Raw genomic sequence first — 19326 nt, 5'->3', positions numbered from 1 at the left:
GAAACATTTAAAAATAAACACCTTAGTCCACAATGTCCAGATGTCGGGCTTAAGAAGTAAACACTACAAGGAGCTTTCAAGTGAACCACTAAGAAACACTCTACCACAGACATATATATACATATATATATATACACAGACAGTTTTTTTTTAATTTATTTTAGAGGCCCCTGGGTGGCTCAATGGTTAAGTGCCCAATTACTGATTTCAGCTCAGGTCATGATCCCACAATTTGTGAGACTGAGCCCCACATCAAGTTCCACACTAACAACACAGAGCCTGCTTGGGATTCTCTCTCTCCCTCTCTCCCTGCTCTTTCCCTACTCATGCTCTCTCTCTATCTCACAAAATAAATGAGTAAACTTAAAAAAAAATTACCGTAAAAATATAATAAGCTAAAAACTCACAAAGATATAATGCCAATAATTGTGACACACTTTTGTTTCCCAAATGCCAAATTCCCATTATAATACCATCTTATGAAACATGCTTTCACTCTCTGGAAAGGAATCCAATCACCCTGTTCCCTCAAGTCAAAGCCAAGGCTGACCTTATATCCCTTGGCCACGAGGCGGCGTACATGAACAAACAGTCTGTGAGTAGGTATGCTTGCTGTCATAAAGTTGTGATCTAAATGGCAATAAATATTGAGCTCCCGGGCTGCCACCTAAAAAATTAAAAAAGAGAGTATCAATAAATGTCTATTTCAAGAATCCCCACGTGGTGTTCGCTCACTTTGCTAAAAATCCATCAAGGTATACACTTAGGATTTGTGCACTTCTTCTCTACGTGAATGGCCTATCAATACAAAAATTTAAAGACAGTCCCCATACAGAAGCCTATAGTTTAATCTATTTTTTGGCAGTTCCCATGACCTAACCTCAGAGCCAACATCTGTAATATCAATGTCGTGGAAAAACATGCCATGTCTTCTATGCTGATTAGATCTAACAAAACCTTAAAGTGCTGAGCCTCCCCTAAAAGCCTGCACAATGATATTCAATGCAGAACAAAACACTATAATAGAGTAAGAATTTGCTACATAGCACATGCAACTAACTGAAAATTAGGAGATACTATAAAACATAAATTCTGAAGCTACTCAGACAGTGGGCATCTTTGAGGAAGTGAGAAGAGAAACCCCTGGTATGGTTAGCTAATCAGATGCATAAATGAGAGGAGTGCAGAATCAGGTAGCACCACCTAAGTCCCCACTTTCTACTGGAGAACACCATGGCTCACACACTGCCCACTGGAGCCATGGAATGCTCACCCCAACATTCTCATTCCCTGCCCCACCCATCTCTGAACAGTAGTTCCTCATTGCAAGGCTAGAAAACATCAGCCTTTACTGGGTGGTAAGACTACATCTACTACTCAACCTGGAGAGAAGGGGAGAAAACAGCATTTTCTTTTACCCTTTACCTATACAATGACAACTACATATCAGTTTGTGTCCTCAGAAAACATGCTATTTCAAACTTTTACTTCATGCCACCAAACACATGATGCCACCTGAACTAAAGAACATCACTTTTGTGCCACAATAGGATTTTAAAAGCTGGAAGAAAAACGTTGGCCAAGTCTGTACTTCCTATCGCACAAGATAGATGTTAGATGTGCCACCTCATCACTCTCTGAGGACATATGATGCATGATGCCAGAGACTTAAAAGTGTGGAAAGATCACAATCACGCATGACTCCAACAGGACATCACCAGCAATGCTTTCCCTAAGCCTGCCCACTAAATACTCAAATTCACTTCTGACGTTCGTTAAATTCGGCCTATATCAAATACCTCAAAATCAAATACAAAATCAACTCAGACGAGCATAACAAGATGATGGACATACAAAGACATTGTAACACTTCAAACACCTTCTGTGGATGGCTGGCTGTTAATGTGCTCTTCCGCTGACATGGAACTATGTTCCTAGCTATCAAAATTTATAAATTAAGAGTAAATGGGTCATCTCAAAATTTTTTCTGCTTGAGTCTTCATCAGGAAACGTAAATACTCACACGATTATGGTTCATTCACTAAGTGATTCATCCAATCACCGTGCAATGGATGAAAGGTACTGGGTGAGCACCATGGAGAACAGACACGACATTCTAAAAGGGGTTCCTCACTTCCTCCCCTAAAAGCCTAGCATCCACCAAGTTTGCCCGTGTTTATTTATAGTTTTTACTTTAAATGACAGCATTTTTCAAGGGCAACTGATCACGTTAGCTCTCTCATAAGGTCAGAAATGGAAACAAAAATATCGCAAAATACTTAAGGCTGGATAAGGAAAACATGGAACAGTATTTGCAAAAATAACTTACCTCTGCATCTTCCCCAAAGAATCTATACTTGTATCCACATTCCACACACAAAATTGCATCTTTCTGCTGCTGCTTCAATTCAATGTACTGTAATTCTAAAGGTGTGTAGATGCTCTTGGTCCGTTTGTTAGATGGTTTAGGATCAGAAGTTGTCTGTAAATTGTCATTACCCTTTTGTGAAGATCCAGAAGGACTGAGATCGAAAAGTGTCTTGTCCTGGCAACCAAAAAGATTTTTATAGTTTACAAAGTATTAACCATAGTAATAGTTTTCAGAAAGAGAGAGAATGCAAATTCAGCACAAACCTAATAATTAGTTTATCTAAGTGAAAGTTTGTAGGAGGCACATAGTATATTCAGATAAACATTTTTGCAAGTTTGAAATTTTTTGAGTAAAAGACTTAAAAAATGAGCCAAACTAAACTCTGTACAACTATTTAAGGAAATTTTAAAAACCTACATATTGTAAAGAGTTATATACCTCTTTTTAAGTTTTATTTCATTAAATCTACTGTAATTAACATTCTTCTTTTCCTTATTTATTCCCAGATGCATAAGGCACAAAAAGTGAGCAGACATGAATACCTGTCTCTCAACAGTAAGTAAAACCACTTTCAATAAGCATATGCTATCTGTTATAGCTGCACTTAATGCTTCAAATTTCCAAGCACAGTCTGAAAGTATATTCCATTAATCTTGATTCCAAGAAAGAAGCACAATTTTTTTGGTAAAGAAATATGACACAGAGCTTTTGGAAAATACAAAACACAAAGTCACAATTCAACATTAGTATTCCTGCTATCCTTACCTTCATGTGTGAAAACCATAATTCCAGTTTAGAGCTTAAGGCAAATTCCTTTTTATGGGATTTATTTATATAAAAGGTAAAATGACACAAATTTGTAGCATAAATCTGCCTTCTAACTAACTGTCACTGTATCACTGCTATCACCTGAAAATTTTATCAGCTACACTTGGAATTAAAAATATAGCCTAGGGGCACCTCACCCAGGTGCTCAGTTGGTTAAGCATCTGACTCTTGATTTCAGCTCAGGTCACGATCTCACAGTTTGTGAGTTTGAGCCCGTGTGGGGCTCGGCACTGTTAGCAGGAGACTGTTTGGGATTCTCTCTCTCTCCCTCTCTCTCTGCCTCTCCCATGCATTCTCTATAAATAAATATATATTTATTTATATATATATATATAAATATTTATATATTATATATAATATATAAATATATGTTATATATAATATATAAATATATTATATATAATAAAAAATATATATTATATATATAATATAATATATTATAAAAAATATAAATATATAATATATATTATATGTATAATATATAATATATATTTTTATTATATATAATATAATATATTATAAAAATATATATAAATATATTATATATAATATATATTATTATATATTTATATTTATATATTAAATATATATTATATATTTATATATATTAATATATATTAATATGTTTTATATATTTATATATATTAATTAATATATATTAAAATATTTATATATTTTATATATATTTATAAAATATATATTATAACATATATAATATATATTATAACATATATAAATATATATTATAAAATATATATTTATATATGTTATAATATATATTATATATGTATTGAAAGCAGAGTGATCAGCAGGGGAAGAGAAGAGAAAAAGAGAAATGTCCTATATGGCCCAGCAAGGGGACTCTGGTCAAAGAGGAAGTTCAGGAACATGTACTCTACAGTTGCTAACTGTTTAAAAAATTCATCTTAGCTGCAAGAGTAGGTAGAGATGTAATTTGTCTGAGTAGTGTAGCCAAGCAAATCTCCAAAGATCAGCAATGAGATGTTGAGGTATGGTGAAGTGTGGGGAGTTGTGGCAACAGAAAAGTGGGTCAATGTATCAGATGAGAGAATGTCATCTGCTTTTAATTTTGATGGATTTTCTATTTTGTTTCCATATCTTTTATGTAAAATCCAGGAATACTACATATTGTAAAACTTAAAACTTTAAGAAAATATATCTCCTACAGAAAAAAAAAGTTCTTTATACTTTATTCATATATGGAATGAAGAGTAGGCATGCAGAAAGAAACTTTTATCCATATAGTATACCAACAAGTCTATCTGAATACTTGAGTATTAAGCAAGTTGTTTTTCATCATTTGGGTGGAAAAACTTATGATACACTATACTCTTTTTTATATTCTCAGGGACAGCATTCTGAACTCAATTTAACTTTGTCTTGACAATACAGGATGATCAGCACAATAAAAAGGGAATTTTAAAACCTACCAAGACTTATGGGGCAGATGATCCCCACACTAATGGTTGTAGACCCTGGGCATTTAACTTCAGTTGGTAGCTTTTTACCATTCATGTGTGTCCTTCCATAACACCAGTCAGGTATCTCCTGTAATGACGTCCATGTACTACTTCTAGGTGTCCCTTCTAACTGGTGACTTCTAATGTGCAGTGAACCAGAAACAACAAGCTGGTTGTTTTATGTATAATTAGTTAACAAGCTCTCATGAAGCCCTAGGATAAATTCTCCAATTAATAAAATGAGATTTAATAGACAAACTTTTTGATATCTATACTTTATGACCACTACACTCAGGTGAACTGCTTCTAAGTATTAAAAGAAAGTGTAAATTAAACAAACCCACAAAAACAAAAAACCGTTTTTTTTTTCCTGATGACCTAAGATAAGTCAATGGATCTCAGCTTAGTTGAAGGAGGAGCTCATAAATCTGGACTTGGTGGGAAGAAGTGTAAACTTCTTAATAATATATACAAAATTGTGTTGGTGTGAGTATTTTTCTGAGTAAAGAATCCATAGCTTTCAATCCATAACTTTTCAAAAATCCATAGTTTTTCATTTAAATGACTCAAAAAAATAAAAGGAACTATTTCTCTAATTCATTGGCTCTCAACCATTGCTACACATTAAAACGAAAGTTTTAGGGGTGTCTGGGTGGCTCAGTTGGTCAAGCGTCCAGCTTCAATTCAGGTCACGATCTCACAGTTCATGAGTTCGAGCCCTGCATCAGGCTCTGTGCTGACAGCTCAAAGCCTGGAGCCTGCTTCTGATTCTATGTCTCCCTCTCTCTGCTCTTCCCCCACTCATGCTCTGTCTCTCTCTCCTTCAAAAATAAAAATAAAAACTTTCAAAAAAATAAATAAAATAAAATAAAATGAAAGCTTTAAACAACATGCAAAGTCAGTTCTTAGTGACGACCAATATGATTCTGAAGAAGAGTCTTTTTTTATCTGTTTTTAAAGTCCTCCAGGTGATTCTAATTTAAAGCTGGGCTGAGAAGCACTGTTCTGAATTGGAGATATTAGTGATGGAGCAAAAGTTAAATTCCTAATTTGGCAACGATGAAAAAAACATTAATGTATCATATAACAGTGGAAGTAAAGATCTATATATATTTAGTTTGCCTTTGAATTTATATCACTAAGCTTTCAACTAAAAACCACAGAAACAATATATGTTGCCTGTGATTTTCCAGGCTAATGATGGTAACTCTAAGGACTATAAAACACTGTGCTAGTATTTATTATCAAGAATCTCCCCAAGTCAGGGGCTCATAATCTAGGCTGTACATCAGAATCACCTGGCTTTTATTACATTTTAATACAAACCAATTCATCCCTCATTAATACAAAGTAAATCAGAATGTCCAGGGACTCAAAAAATAAACTAAAATGCAAAAGCAGCCTCAGCTAATTCAGGTGATTATCCAAGTTTGGGAACAACTGCCTTGTGTGAACTCAGAGAACCTAATGGCACCTCAGAACCTACTGGGGCACCTGGGTGGCTGAGTCATTTAAGCAGCTGACTCTTGGTTTTGGCTCAGGTCATGATCTCAGGGCTCGTGAGTTGGAGCCCCGCATCAGCCTCTGCAATGACAGTGCTTGGGAATCTCTCGCTCAAGATAAACATATAAACTTAAAAGAAATTAATAAAAAAAAAAAAAAAAAGAACATATTGATCGGAGTAATCGGTATTCATCTATATAACACATACCTTTTGACTAATTTGCAATTTGGAATCTTCAGAAGAAACTGCATTCTTTGCACGGAGACGACTGATATCGTCAAAATCAGTACATTTTGGCAGAACTGCGTATCTCTCCTGAGGAGGCTCTGTCTGGACTCTATTTTGAGGAAGGGCAGAATCGCAGCAGAATTCTTTCAATTTTTCCAGAGACTTTAAAACAGTCTTCATCCTCAGACATTTCTTTGGCTCTTAGTTAGCAAATTAGAAGAAAATATAACAATAGTATTTTGTTCTCATATATCAATTCATAACCAGTGTAAGATTTTTGAGGGAGCTTCTCATTAAAGCAATAAATCTAACTACAACATCATAAGGAAATAAACGTTTAGATTCAGGGTAAAGATAGCATGCTGAAACATACATATAATTTCCCTTGGCCATGAAACTCCATTACAAACTACAGTAGGGTTTTGCCTTTTTTTTTTTTTTTTAATATATGAGCTGATAAGGACAGAGAGAAAAGGAGAGGTGACAGGTACAAATAAAATATCTGAAGCTAGAAGGAAAAACGAATAAACAATAACCAATTTAGCACACCTGAAAGCTAAATCCAAAACCAGTAGTGAAGAAAACTAAGAACCAATACCATTTATAACATGAAAAAATTAAAAGGCTCAGGAATCGGGGCAACAGAATATGTAATAAAGGGAGTTTCTAAAATAAAGAAGACTGGCTCAAAGCAAGTTGATCCTAAACCCCTACCCTACTCCAAGCTCAAGGGCAGCTGTGCTTCCTCCACCTCGGCAGAAGACTGAAAGTTCCTCTGGAGAAGGTAAAACAGGCACAGCAAAGATGGAGTACTGGGTCCAAGCCAGAGGAATAATGGGAAGATGGGTTTACTGTAAGCTAAGACCCCAGCCTCTTCTTCATCAGCTCTCATAACATAGGCAGCCAGAGCTCCCCACTCCAGGCCAAGAGCAGGGAAGACTGGTCTGTCGGAACTGATCATCTTAATGGGAAAGACCTAGAGATACCAACACCAGGGGGTTCACCAAGGAAGGCAGATCACCACCCTTTCCCAACACACCTGCTATCCCACCTGCACAGCATGGCTCATGCTACTCTTTCTCCTTGGAATGCCCTGACCCCAATTTCTATGTGTCAAAATCATACTCATTCTTCAAGATCCCTCTCAAAACCACTTTTTCCATGAAACTCTTTGGTAACACCCCTAGCTTAAAATCATCTTTTGTCCATGTCCCTATAACAAGATCACATTTCACCATAGCCTTTACCACAATCTACCACCTGGCAGTTACTCATAGGCAAGCAACCCATAAAAAAGAAGGAAAACTATCATTTACTGTCTACTATCTACCATATGCCAGAATACATTATTTTTCCTACTACTAAATATGATGAAAAAGGGATTGCGTATCATCTCTTACCTTTCCTATTAAAGCAAAAACACTCTGAGGGCAAACTTGTGTTTTGCCTATTCCTAAGAGTTTAAAACTTTTCATATTTATATTTAATTATACATATACATATATTTTATGTTTATATTTAAAGCTCTCTTCAGATGTATATTTTACCTTGTCTCCTGCTAATCTTGTAACTAGGATAACGTACACTTGAATCTTTCAAATTATTCTCCCCTTTTCAAAATGTATACATGAATCAGGGGCCAAGATGGCAGAGTAACATGGAAGTTTGTTTTGTGTCTCTCATCCCTGAAATGCAGCTAGATCAACACCAAATCATCTTGCACACCTAGAAAACTGATGTGAGGATTAACACAACAATGTGCACAACTTGAACTAGAGAACTCAGCAGGTACTAAGTGTGAAGAGGTGAACGGGGGGAGAGAGAAACCATGGAGGGGAGGGAGCTGTTTTTGCTTGCAGAGAGAGGATGGAGACAGGAAGAGTACGACTAAAGCACCCCTCCCCAAAAGCAGCTGGAGAGAAAGTAGACGAGTGGAAACAGTTGCAAGGGAATGAACAAGAAAGGGAGAAAGGAGAAAGGAGAAAGGAGAGGGTTTAAATACCATTAAGATTCTATAAACAGGGGGAGCACAGAGTCTAAAACTCTGCAGCTCAATACCTGGCAGAGCTCTGGTGGTAAGGGCAAAATCCCCAGGAGTAGACAGTGAGGTCCAAGGGGTCTTCGGGCCACATGGCGAAAGGCAGTTCCCCTGCTGTGAGGACATCTGGTAGGCTGTGGGGCCTCCCCACATACAAAGGTCTCATCAGACCCCAGAGAATAGCCATGTTTGCTGGTGTCGGGACAAAGAAGTTAAGGATAAAGCCTGGCGCCAGATGTGTGTTGTGATTTACCATAATCCCTGAAACGCTGCTGCTACACAATCGTGCAAACTTTTTCTGGGACAGGCTGGCACCCCACCACAGTCTCTGGGCATCGGCAGCAGCGCGGTCTCTGGAACATTCCTGGCGGCACGTTGGCAATAGGCCATTGCTCTGTAAGACCCTCCCCCAGAGGGTCTGAGCAGGTCAAAGCTGCAGGGCCCTCAGAAGTGCGGGATTTGGAAATACAGCCCCATCTGAGATAAAACTTGGGAGGGAGGTGCCGCCTGGAAGTCACCTGGCTTGGTCACCGACAGTGTAGAAGTGGGGAGTGGATGGAAGCTGGAGACAAAGGAGGGGTGCTTGATTGCCAATGAGCGAGAGCACAGAGTTCTGATAATAGAGGCTGGTTAGCTGGGTGACACAATTTTCACTCCTCCTGCTCCTGGGTATACACGCCTATAAGCACCACAACGATCCACCCTAGTAAACTAAGCAGCACCACCTAGTGGAGAATGGAGCTGTTACACCAACTGGGCCAACCACACTCTAGAGGAACACCACGAGTCTCTATGCCTGCTTAGTTTATGGACTATAAAGTGCTTCATAGTTTGAATTCCAGGGGAAACTGGATGTAATTTCCATCTTATTTCATTCTGTTTGCTGGTCCATCTACTCAAATTTTTTTCTTTTTCTTTTCTGGTTCTTAAATACAGAAAAAAAAGTTTATTTATATTTTCTGTTATTATAAAAAATATTTGTAATTCTTTTTTACTATTTTTTACTTTCTTGTAAGTTTTTTAAATTCTATTTTATTTTCATTTTATTCTATTTTACTGTATTCATTTTTTTAAATCGTCAAACGTTTTCCCTTATCCCCCCTTTTTTCCTTTTCTTTTCTTTCCGTTTTTTCACTACTCCATCAAGCTTCTTTCACAACCAGAACAAAAACACACCTAGGATCTAGTACCATTTATTTGATTCTTTTGTGTTGTTTCTAATTTTTTAATTTTTATGTTTTTTTATTTTATTAATTCTTTTTCCTCCTCCAAAACGATGAAATGAAGGAACTGACCCCAAAATAAGGAACAGGAAGAAGTGACAGCCAGGGACTTAACACAGACACAACAAGCAAGAAATCTAAACAAGAATTTAGAATCATGATAATAAGAATACTAGCTGGGGTTGAAAAAAGCATAGAATCCCTTTCTGTGGAGATAAAAGAAGTAAAATCTAGCCAGGACGAAATTAAAAATGCTATAACTGAAATGCAATCTCAAATGGATGCCACAGCGGTAAGGACTGATGAAGCAGAGCAGCGAATCACCGATACAGAGGACAAACTTATGAAGGATAATGAAGCAGAAAAAAGAGGGAAACTAAGGCAAAAGAGCACGACTTAAGAATTAGAGAAATCGTGGTTCATTAAAAAGGAATAACTTCAGAATCACAGGAGTCCCAGAAGATGAAAAGAGAGAAAAAGGGCTGGAAAGTTTATGTGAACAAATCATAGCAGAAAACTTTCCTAACCTGAGCAAAGACACAGACCTCAAAATCCAGGAAGCATGGAGAACTCCCATTAGATTCAATAAAAACCAACCATCAACAAGCCATATGATAGTCAAATTCACAAAATGCTCAGGCAAGGAAAGAATCATGAAAGCAGCAAGGGAAAAACAGATCTTAACCTACAAGGAAAGACAGATCAGGTTTGCAGCAGACCTATCCAAAGAAACTTGGCAGGCCAGAAAGGAGTGGCAGGATATATTCAATGTGCTGAATTGGAAAAATATGCAGCCAAGAATTCTTTATCCAGCAAGGCTGTCATTTAAAACAGAAGGAGAGAGAAAAAGTTTCCCAGACTAAAACTAAAGGAGTTTGTGGCCATTAAACCAGCCCTGTGAGAAATTTTAGGAGAGACTTTCTGAGAGCAGAAAATATGAAAAAAACAAACAAACAAACAAACAAACAAGAAAGACCAAAAGCAACAAGACTAAAAAGGACCAGAGAACACCACCAGAAACTCCAACTCTACAGGCAACATAATGGCAATAAATTCATAACTTTCAGTACTCACTCTAAACATCAATAGACTAAATGCTCCAATCAAGAGATAGAGGGTAACAGAATGGATGAGAAAATAAGATTCATCTATGAGCTGTTTGCAAGAGATCCATTTTAGACCTAAAGACACTTTCAGATTGAAAGTAAGGGGATGGAGAACCATCTATCATGCTAATGGTCGACAAAAGAAAACCGGAGTAGCCATGTATCTAGATTTTAAAATAAAGACTGTAACAAGAGATGAAGAAGGGCATTACATCATAATTATGGGGTCTATCCACCAAGATATAACAATTGTAAACATTTATGCTCCAAATGTGAAAGCACCCAAATATATAAATCAATTAATCACAAATATGAAGAAACTCACTGATACTAATACCATAATAGTAGGGGACATCAACACCCCACTTACAGCAATGGACAGATCATCTAAACAGAAAATCAACAAGGAAACAATGGCTTTGAATGACACACTGGACCAGATGGACTTAATAGGTATATTCAGAACATTTCATCCTAAAGAAGCAGAATACACATTCTTCTCAAGTGGACATGGAACACTCTCCAGAATAGATCACATACTGGGACACAAATCAGACCTCAACAAGTATAAAAAGATTGAGATCATACTGTGCATATTTTCAGACCACAACACTATGAAACTCAAAATCACCCACAAGAAAAAATTTGGAAAGACAATCAATACTTGGGAGACAAAAGCACATCCTATTAAAGAATGAACAGCAGAAATCAACGCTATTGAAACAACAACAACAACAACAAAAAACAGTACAACAGATCAATGAAACCAGGAGCTGGTTCTTTGAAAGAATTAACAAAATTGATAAACCCGTAGCCAGTTTGATCAAAAAGAAAAAAAAAAGGACCTAAATAAACAGAAGCAAGAATGAAAGAGGAGAGATCACAACCAACACTGCAGAAATACAAATAAGAGAATATTATGAGCAATTATATGCCAATAAATTGGGCAATGTGGAAGAAATGGACAAGTTCCCAAAAACATTTAAACTACCAAAACTGAAACAAGAATAGAAAATTTGAACAGATCCATAACCAGTAAAGATATCGAATCAGTAATCAAAAATCCCCCAAAAAACAAAAGCCCAGGACCAGAAGCCTTTCCAAGGAAATTCTACCAAACGTTTAAAGAAGAGTTAACACCTATTTTTTGAAGCCATTCCAAAAAATAGAAATGGAAGGAAAACTTTCAACTCTTTCTATGAAGCCAGCATTACCTTGATTCCAAAACCAAATACCCCACTAAAAAGGAGAACTACAGACCAATTTTCCTGATGAAGATGGATGCAAAAATCCTCAACAATTAGCCAACTGGATCCAACAATACATTAAAATAACTATTCACCATGGCCAAGTGGGATTTATACCTGGGATGCAGGGCTGGTTCAATAACCACAAAACAATCAATGTGATATCACATCAATAAAAGAAAGGACAAGAACCACATGATTCTCTCAATAGATGCAGAGACAGCTTTTGACAAAATACAATATCATTTCTTGACAAAAAGCCTCGAGAAAGCAGGAATAGAAGGATAATACCTCAAGATCATAAAACTCATATAGAAAAGACCCATCGCTAATATCATCTTCAATGGGGAAAAACTGAGAGCTTTCCCCCTAAGTGGACAGGGATGTCCACTCTCACCACTGTTATTCAACCTAGTATTGGAAGTCCTAGCCTCAGCAATCAGACAACACAAATGAATAAAGGCATCCAAGTCAGCAAGGAGGAAGTCACTCTTCGCAGACATGATACTCTATATGGAAAACCCAAAAGTTTCCACGAAAAAACTTCTAGAACTTATCCATGAATTCAGCAAAGTCACAGGATATAAAATCAATGCACAGAAATCAGTTGCATTCCTACACACCAATAATGAAGCAACGGAAAGAGAAATCAAGAAATCGATCCCATTTACAACTGTACCAAAAACCATAAAATACCTAGAAATAAATCTAACCAGAGGTGAAAAATCTATACACTGAAAACTAGAGAAAGCTTATGAAAGAAATCAAAGAAGGCAAAAAAAATGGAAAAATATTCTATGTTCCTGGATTGGAAGAAAAAATATTGTTAAAATGTAGATACAGCTCAAAGAAATCTACATATTCAATGCAATTTCTATCAAAATAACACCAGCATTCTTCACAGAGGTAGAACAAACAATCCTAAAATTTGTATGGAACCAGACAAGACCCCGAATAGCCAAAGCAACCCTGAAAAAGAAAACCAAAGCTGGAGGCATCACAATCCCAGATTTCAAGCCGTATTTATTACAAAGCTGTAATCATCAAGACAGTATCGTACTGGCACAAAAACAGACACTCAGATCAATGGAACAGGATAGAGAACCCAGAAATGGACCCACAAACGTATGGCCAACTAATCTTTGACAAAGCAAGAAAGAATATCCAACGGAATAAAGACAGTCTCTTCAGCAAGAGGTGCTGGGAAAACTGGACAGCAACATGCAGAAGAATGAACCTGGACCACTTTCTTACACCATGCACAAAAATAAACTCAAAATGGATGAAAGACCTAAATGTAAGACAAGAAGCCATCAAAATCCTAGAGGAGAAAGCAGGCAAAAAAACCCTTTAACCTTGGCCATAGCAACTTCTTAGTCAAGAGGTCTCTGGAGTCAAGGGAAACAAAAGCAAAAATGAATGAATGGGACTTCATCAAGATAAAACGCTTCTGCACAGCAAAGGAAACAATCAGCAAAACTAAAAGGCAACCAACAGAATGGGAGAAGATATTTGCAAATGACATATCAGATAAAGGGTTAGCATCCAAAATCTATAAAGAACTTACCAAACTCAATGCCCCCAAAAAATAATAATTCAGTGAAGAAATGGGCAAAAGACATGAATAGACATTTCTCCAAAAGAAGACTCCAGATGGCCGACACATCTCTCATCATCAGGGAAATACAAATCAAAATCACAATGAGATGCCACCTCACACCCATCAGAATGGCTAAAATTTTTTTTAAACATTTATTTATTATTAAGAGACAGAGAGACAGAGCATGAGCAGGGGAGGGGCAGAGAGAGGAGGAGACACAGAATCCAAAACAGGCTCCAGGCTCTGAGCTGTCAGCACAGAGCCTGACGCGGGGCTTGAAATCACAAACCGAGAGATCATGACCTGAGCTGAAGTCGGATGTTTAACTGACTGAGCCACCCAGGTGCCCCCAGAATGGCTAAAATTAACAACTCAGGCAACAACAGATGTTGGCAAGGATACAGAGAAAGAGTATCTCTTTTGCACTGCTGGTGAGAATGCAGTATGGTGCAGCCACTCTGGAAAACAGTATGGAGGTCCCTCAAAAAACTAAAAATACAACTACCTAGGACCCAGCAGTCACACTACTAGGTATTTATCCAACGGATATAGGTGTGCTGTTTCAAAGGGGCACGTGCAGTCCAATGTTTATAGCAGTGCTATCGACAATAACTGAAGTATGGAAAGAGCCCAAATGTCCACCAACAGATGAATGGATAACAAAGATGTGGTGGTAATAACAGAAAATGTCAAGTCTGAATTTTGAGCAATGCAGGAGATTTTATTTATCAAAAATGGCCAAACATATATATCCCATCCCATTTGCTCTTCCTACAAAGTGATGCTGATGCTCCTGTACTGACAGACAGGATCTATATGTTCTCTCCCATTGAACGAAGACAGATCTTTGTAACTAACTCAACCAAGACAGTAAGGCAGATGCAACACTACGTAAATTCTGGAGCTAGATCTTAAAATCAATACAGCTTCTGTCTGACTCTCCGGGTGGTCATCCTTGGAGACTCAAGCTATGAGAAAACTCAAACTAGCTTACATACTAGTGGTGTATTGGATGTGGCCAGTTGATATTGGCTTACTTACTAGAGGCAACTATTAAATCTTTAAGAATTTTGTGAACCAGTTGTCAAACACAGCCATTATTACAAATTAGATTATATAAACTTACAATTAAATAAATTATATTAAAAATAAAGATAATAAATACTCAAACCTCATCATCTTCTAAAACTGTTACTATCCTTCACTATTACCTATGTTCTAAAGGTTATTAATGTCTGTCGTCTCCCGGTAGTAGAAATACTATACAATAATGTGCTACTGCTACCGAGCACTCCCTTCTAACTCTAGAAAATCAAACCTTAAGAAAAGAACTACTCTAAATCTTCTCTTCCAAAATTTAAAAGCAACTCTTAGAAAGATCAAACAAATCCACGAAGAATTTAACTGCTTGCAAGAACAATATCCAACGTTCGTTAAAGAAACACAAAACCTAACATGTAATTAACAGAGAGTCCAAAGTATCTGTGATCCAAACAATTTCTAGACATGAAAAAAGAAGGAAATAATAGTCAAGGGATACAGACCCAAAAATGACAGAGATGACAGAATTACCATATGGAGACATGATATTATAAATATATTCCACATAATCAAAAAGGTAAAGAAAAAAAACAAGAACAAAATAAATTAAAAAAAAAAAAAGAACAAAAGAGAAGTTTTGTTTTTTTTAATTTGTTTTTTGTTTTGTGGGTTTTTTTGTTTTTTTGTTTTTGTTTTTGTTGTGGTTTTTTTTTTTTTTTGGTAACAGTTCTACTGAGATATAATTCACATAGACAAACAGGAGTGTTTTTTAAAAGAAGTAGAAATTCTAAGGGTGAAAAGTATAATATCTGAAACGAATATTTCACTGAACGAGATTTATGGCGAATTAGACACCACAGAAGATTACTGAATTTGAAAACACAGCAGGAGAACTGATCGAAAATGAAGCACAAGGTCTAATAAGACTGGAAACCAAATGGGAAGAGCTTGACTGGTAGATGTTCCTTTCCCTTTTTCCCGAGCGCCATTTTTAACAAGTAGCAAAGGTCTTATTTCAAAACATCCTAAGTCGACTGCCTTACTGACAACAGAAAGAGTATTATCAGATTTATCTTTCTCTTTAAGCATACCTTCCCATCTCTATAGTTCTTTCATACTAAGGCTTTCATGCTGACCCCAAATCCAAATTTTACCTTCTGAGGAAGGATAGATACCTTTATGCTGACCCACTAAAATGAGACTTTTTCGGCTTTTCTTTTGTCTCATTCTCTACCTCATTTTGAGGGATAATAAAGAAAGAAGCATTTTCTGTCATCTCATAACAAGCTCTCTGAGGCCAAAAACTAAAGAAACATTGCTCATCCATCTATAAATCCAACACCACCCCCAGAAGTACACGAGCTCAAGAATGGTGGTTTTATCCAAAGACTTTTAGCATACAGAAAGAACACTGCCATGCTAAAAAAGCACAGGGTAGGGGCGCCTGGGTGGCACAGTCGGTTAAGCGTCCGACTTCAGCCAGGTCACGATCTCGCGGTCCGTGAGTTCGAGCCCCGCGTCGGGCTCTGGGCTGATGGCTCAGAGCCCGGAGCCTGTTTCCGATTCTGTGTCTCCCTCTCTCTCTGCCCCTCCCCCGTTCATGCTCTGTCTCTCTCTGTCCCAAAAATAAATAAAAAACATTGAAAAAAAAATTTTTTTTTAAAATTAAAAAAAATAAAAAAGCACAGGGTAGATTTACATGTCGTTGACATTGAAAACTGTTTGAAGTGTTAAGTGGAAAATGATAGCTGTAAATTAGTACATACAGTATAATACAATTTATAAAATACAGTTGACCCTTAAACAACATGGTTTGAACTACACAGGTCCACTTACTGGGGACTTTTTTCAATAAATAACAGTACACTACTGTAAATATATTTTCTCCTATGATTTTCTTAATAACATTTTGTTTCCTCTGACTTACTTTGGTCTAAAAATACAGCATATAATATACATAACATACCAAATATGTGTTACCATAAGGCCTCACTAAAAGGGAGTGACTATAGTGTCCTTTCATGGTCTACCTTGTACATTTCTATGTTTGAAATTTTTATAAAACTTTTAAAATCAGGACAGAGGCGCCTGGGTGGCTTAGTCGATTAAGCATCCAACTCTTGATTTCAGCTCAGGTCATGATCTCATGGTCGTGGGATCAAGTCCCACATCAGGCTCTGCGCTGGGCATGGAGCCTGCTTGGGATTCTCTCTTGCTCACTCTCTCTCTTTCTCTCAAAATAAATAAACATTTTTAAAAATCAGGACAAAAAATTAGGTAGGAGAAATAAAAGAGAAAATGGGAAGAACCATAGCAAATTCCAGAATTCCAGCTCTACCTCCACTCCCCCAACCTCCTACTCACACCACCACATATGGAGGGGCCGCACTACTCAAGTGCAATGGAGATCTTTTTTCCACAAAGGGAAAAAATGGCACAACTCTCCAATAACCTCCTCTGCTCTTTGGAGAATACAGTGTCAGTGTGATGACTCCTGAGAATGAAAACTCCTCGCCCCAAGACTCACCAACATTCCCAGACATTACTGAATCACTCCCTCCTTCCTTTTCTTGGACTTTCTTTGCTTTCTTTTGAACAGGCCCATCATTCTCCAGTGGTCTCTTTTTACTTCTGCCGATTTCCACAACCTATATTGGAAAGTGATGTGTTATGCCTAATCTCAAAACTTGATGTATGCAAAATAATTTAAACCTTACTTCTGAATGACAAGGTCTTTGCCTTCCATTCTTCACAGAATCAAATACTTTCAGCTCTAGAAAGAACTGTGGGTGAACTGTCTTTACCATCATGAAAGACAATGTAAAGACTGGCAGGTCATGAACCTCAGCACCTCAAGCCCTGCTACAATTAATTAGGACTAAGACTGATAGCTTTATGTACTCAGTCAGCCTTCACCTATCACAGATTATAAAACCTGAATCATCCTACTTACCTATGTTAAATAAAATACCTTTTAAAAAATATATCAATTTAGGAAAGGTGAAACTAAGTAGATAATAAAAGAACACTATCATTTTCGAATTGTGAATTGTAATGTACCTGTTTCATATACAAACTTGGCTTATGTTCACCACCAAAAATACCGTAAGATTATGACCTATGTGCTGGTAGGAAACCTGTCAAAAATTAAGATCTTCACCAAATAACCTCTAAATGTTAGGTATAAAATAAAATCTTGGTGTATTCATGAAAATGTAGACTATCATCAAAAATCAAAGACAGGAGAGGAGCAATCACTCTCTGGAAGAAATATAAATGAAAGGAAGACTATGAAGTAGCTGTCACCCCATCCGTATTAAAACTCGGAGGGTGTGGGCACCTGGGTGGCTCAGTAGGCACACTGGGGGCTCAGGTTATGATCTCATGGGTTTGTGAGTTTGACGAGCCTACTTAGGATTCTGTCTCCCTCTGTCTCTGCCCCTTTCCCAATTGCTTTCATTCTCTCTCTCAAAATAAATAAAACAACCAAACAAAACAAACTTGGAAGGTGGCTTAAAGCCAGTCTGCAATCCCTTTCCATATTCTCAGTTTAAAAATACTGTACCAGGGAGACCCAGTGAGGGGCTCACCCTGAGGTTTTCCCTGGTGGCAGTGTCCCTGGTAAGAACAAAACAAACTTAACTTACTCAGTTGAAAGGTGGCAAGCAACAGAAAGGAACCAATGAATAACCATTCACATCTGCACCACCTTAAGGAACTTAACCCAAATTGTCTATCAAACTTTACAATCTTACCTATAAGTATAGTCACTGAGGAACTGCACAATATGACTGCCTTTATTAGTCGCTTGAGAATATTAGCACCACTGTTGTACCCTTAAAAACTAGAGATTCAGTGGCAATTTTCTTCCAGTCACCTAACCAAGTACATATAAATAAGGTAAATAAAGCTCCTCTTCAACTTTCAATCCAGATTTTTTTTAAAAAAAGGAGGCAGAATGGAGGTTAACAGATGTATCCTTTGCCCACAGGCCACTACCCTCATCAGAATGGAAGTCAGGAGCCCTCTGTTCCTCTCTCAGGTCTGCCATTAAGAACTTGTGTGATCTTGGCCTCGAGTCTATTACTCCAAGTGGAAAGTACAATCTTTGAACTACATTTTTAAAGGAGACCAGCCAGGCTTTTCCCGCCTTCTCCCTTTTGAGCCCCGCCCCTATCTCATCGGGCCGGCTCATCTCGTCGATTCTCGCGTACTGCTCCCATCTCCTCCTGCTCCACCCACAAGCACCGTCCCCGCCCATCTAGTCCCGCCCCATCTACCCCGCTGGCCCCGCCCCGTCCTGGACCGAACCCACCACGTGTGGCGGCAACTGAAGCGGGAGAGTGGACGCTAGGGGCGCTGCGGAATCAGAGTCAGGGCCGGCCTTCGGGACTGCACCCGTGGGGGACGTAGTGGATTTCAGGTTTCCCGTAGACTGGAAGAATCTGCTCAAAACCTCTTGCCTTGCAGGAGCTGGGCCGGCGGCAGCGGCGCGACTAGAGGCAGGCTTCCGACCCGACATCGCAGGGCACAGATTGACGCCACTGGGACAGGGCCCAGGCGGGAGCGCGAGCACGCCACCGCAGCTCCCCTAGTCTGCGTGCGCGAGCACGTCACGACCCTGCCGTGCGCCGGGGCAGGGGGCGGGACCTCGGCTGC

General features: G+C 38.0%; 1 protein-coding gene across 5 annotated transcripts in view; it reads right to left on the bottom strand.

Moving 5' to 3' along the window:
* MSH3 (mutS homolog 3) overlaps nt 1-19235 on the bottom strand; it is a 192524-nt gene extending 173289 nt beyond the window's left edge. For 3 of the 5 annotated variants that reach the window (XR_006299152.1, XR_006299151.1, XM_043593073.1), the window contains exons 1-5: nt 18983-19189; nt 17195-17315; nt 6392-6612; nt 2330-2545; nt 551-667 (exon numbers count right to left, since the gene is read on the bottom strand). Coding sequence is in view for 3 of the 5 variants with exons in the window: in XM_043593073.1 (XP_043449008.1) it covers nt 551-667; nt 2330-2545; nt 6392-6612; nt 17195-17315; nt 18983-19189 (882 nt within the window). In the remaining 2 variants the exon portion in view is untranslated. Of the gene's footprint in view, nt 1-550; nt 668-2329; nt 2546-6391; nt 6613-17194; nt 17316-18982 lie in introns of all 5 variants that reach the window. The other 2 variants (XM_043593057.1, XM_043593067.1) reach the window with 2 other exon arrangements.
* Between the last annotated feature and the right edge of the window lie 91 nt (nt 19236-19326).

This window comes from Prionailurus bengalensis, chromosome A1, assembly GCF_016509475.1.
Source record: "Prionailurus bengalensis isolate Pbe53 chromosome A1, Fcat_Pben_1.1_paternal_pri, whole genome shotgun sequence".
In the NCBI taxonomy this organism is placed as follows: Eukaryota; Metazoa; Chordata; class Mammalia; order Carnivora; family Felidae; genus Prionailurus; species Prionailurus bengalensis.
The sequence above is the reverse complement of the archived record's forward strand: the minus strand, read 5'-3'. Positions and strand labels throughout refer to the sequence as shown.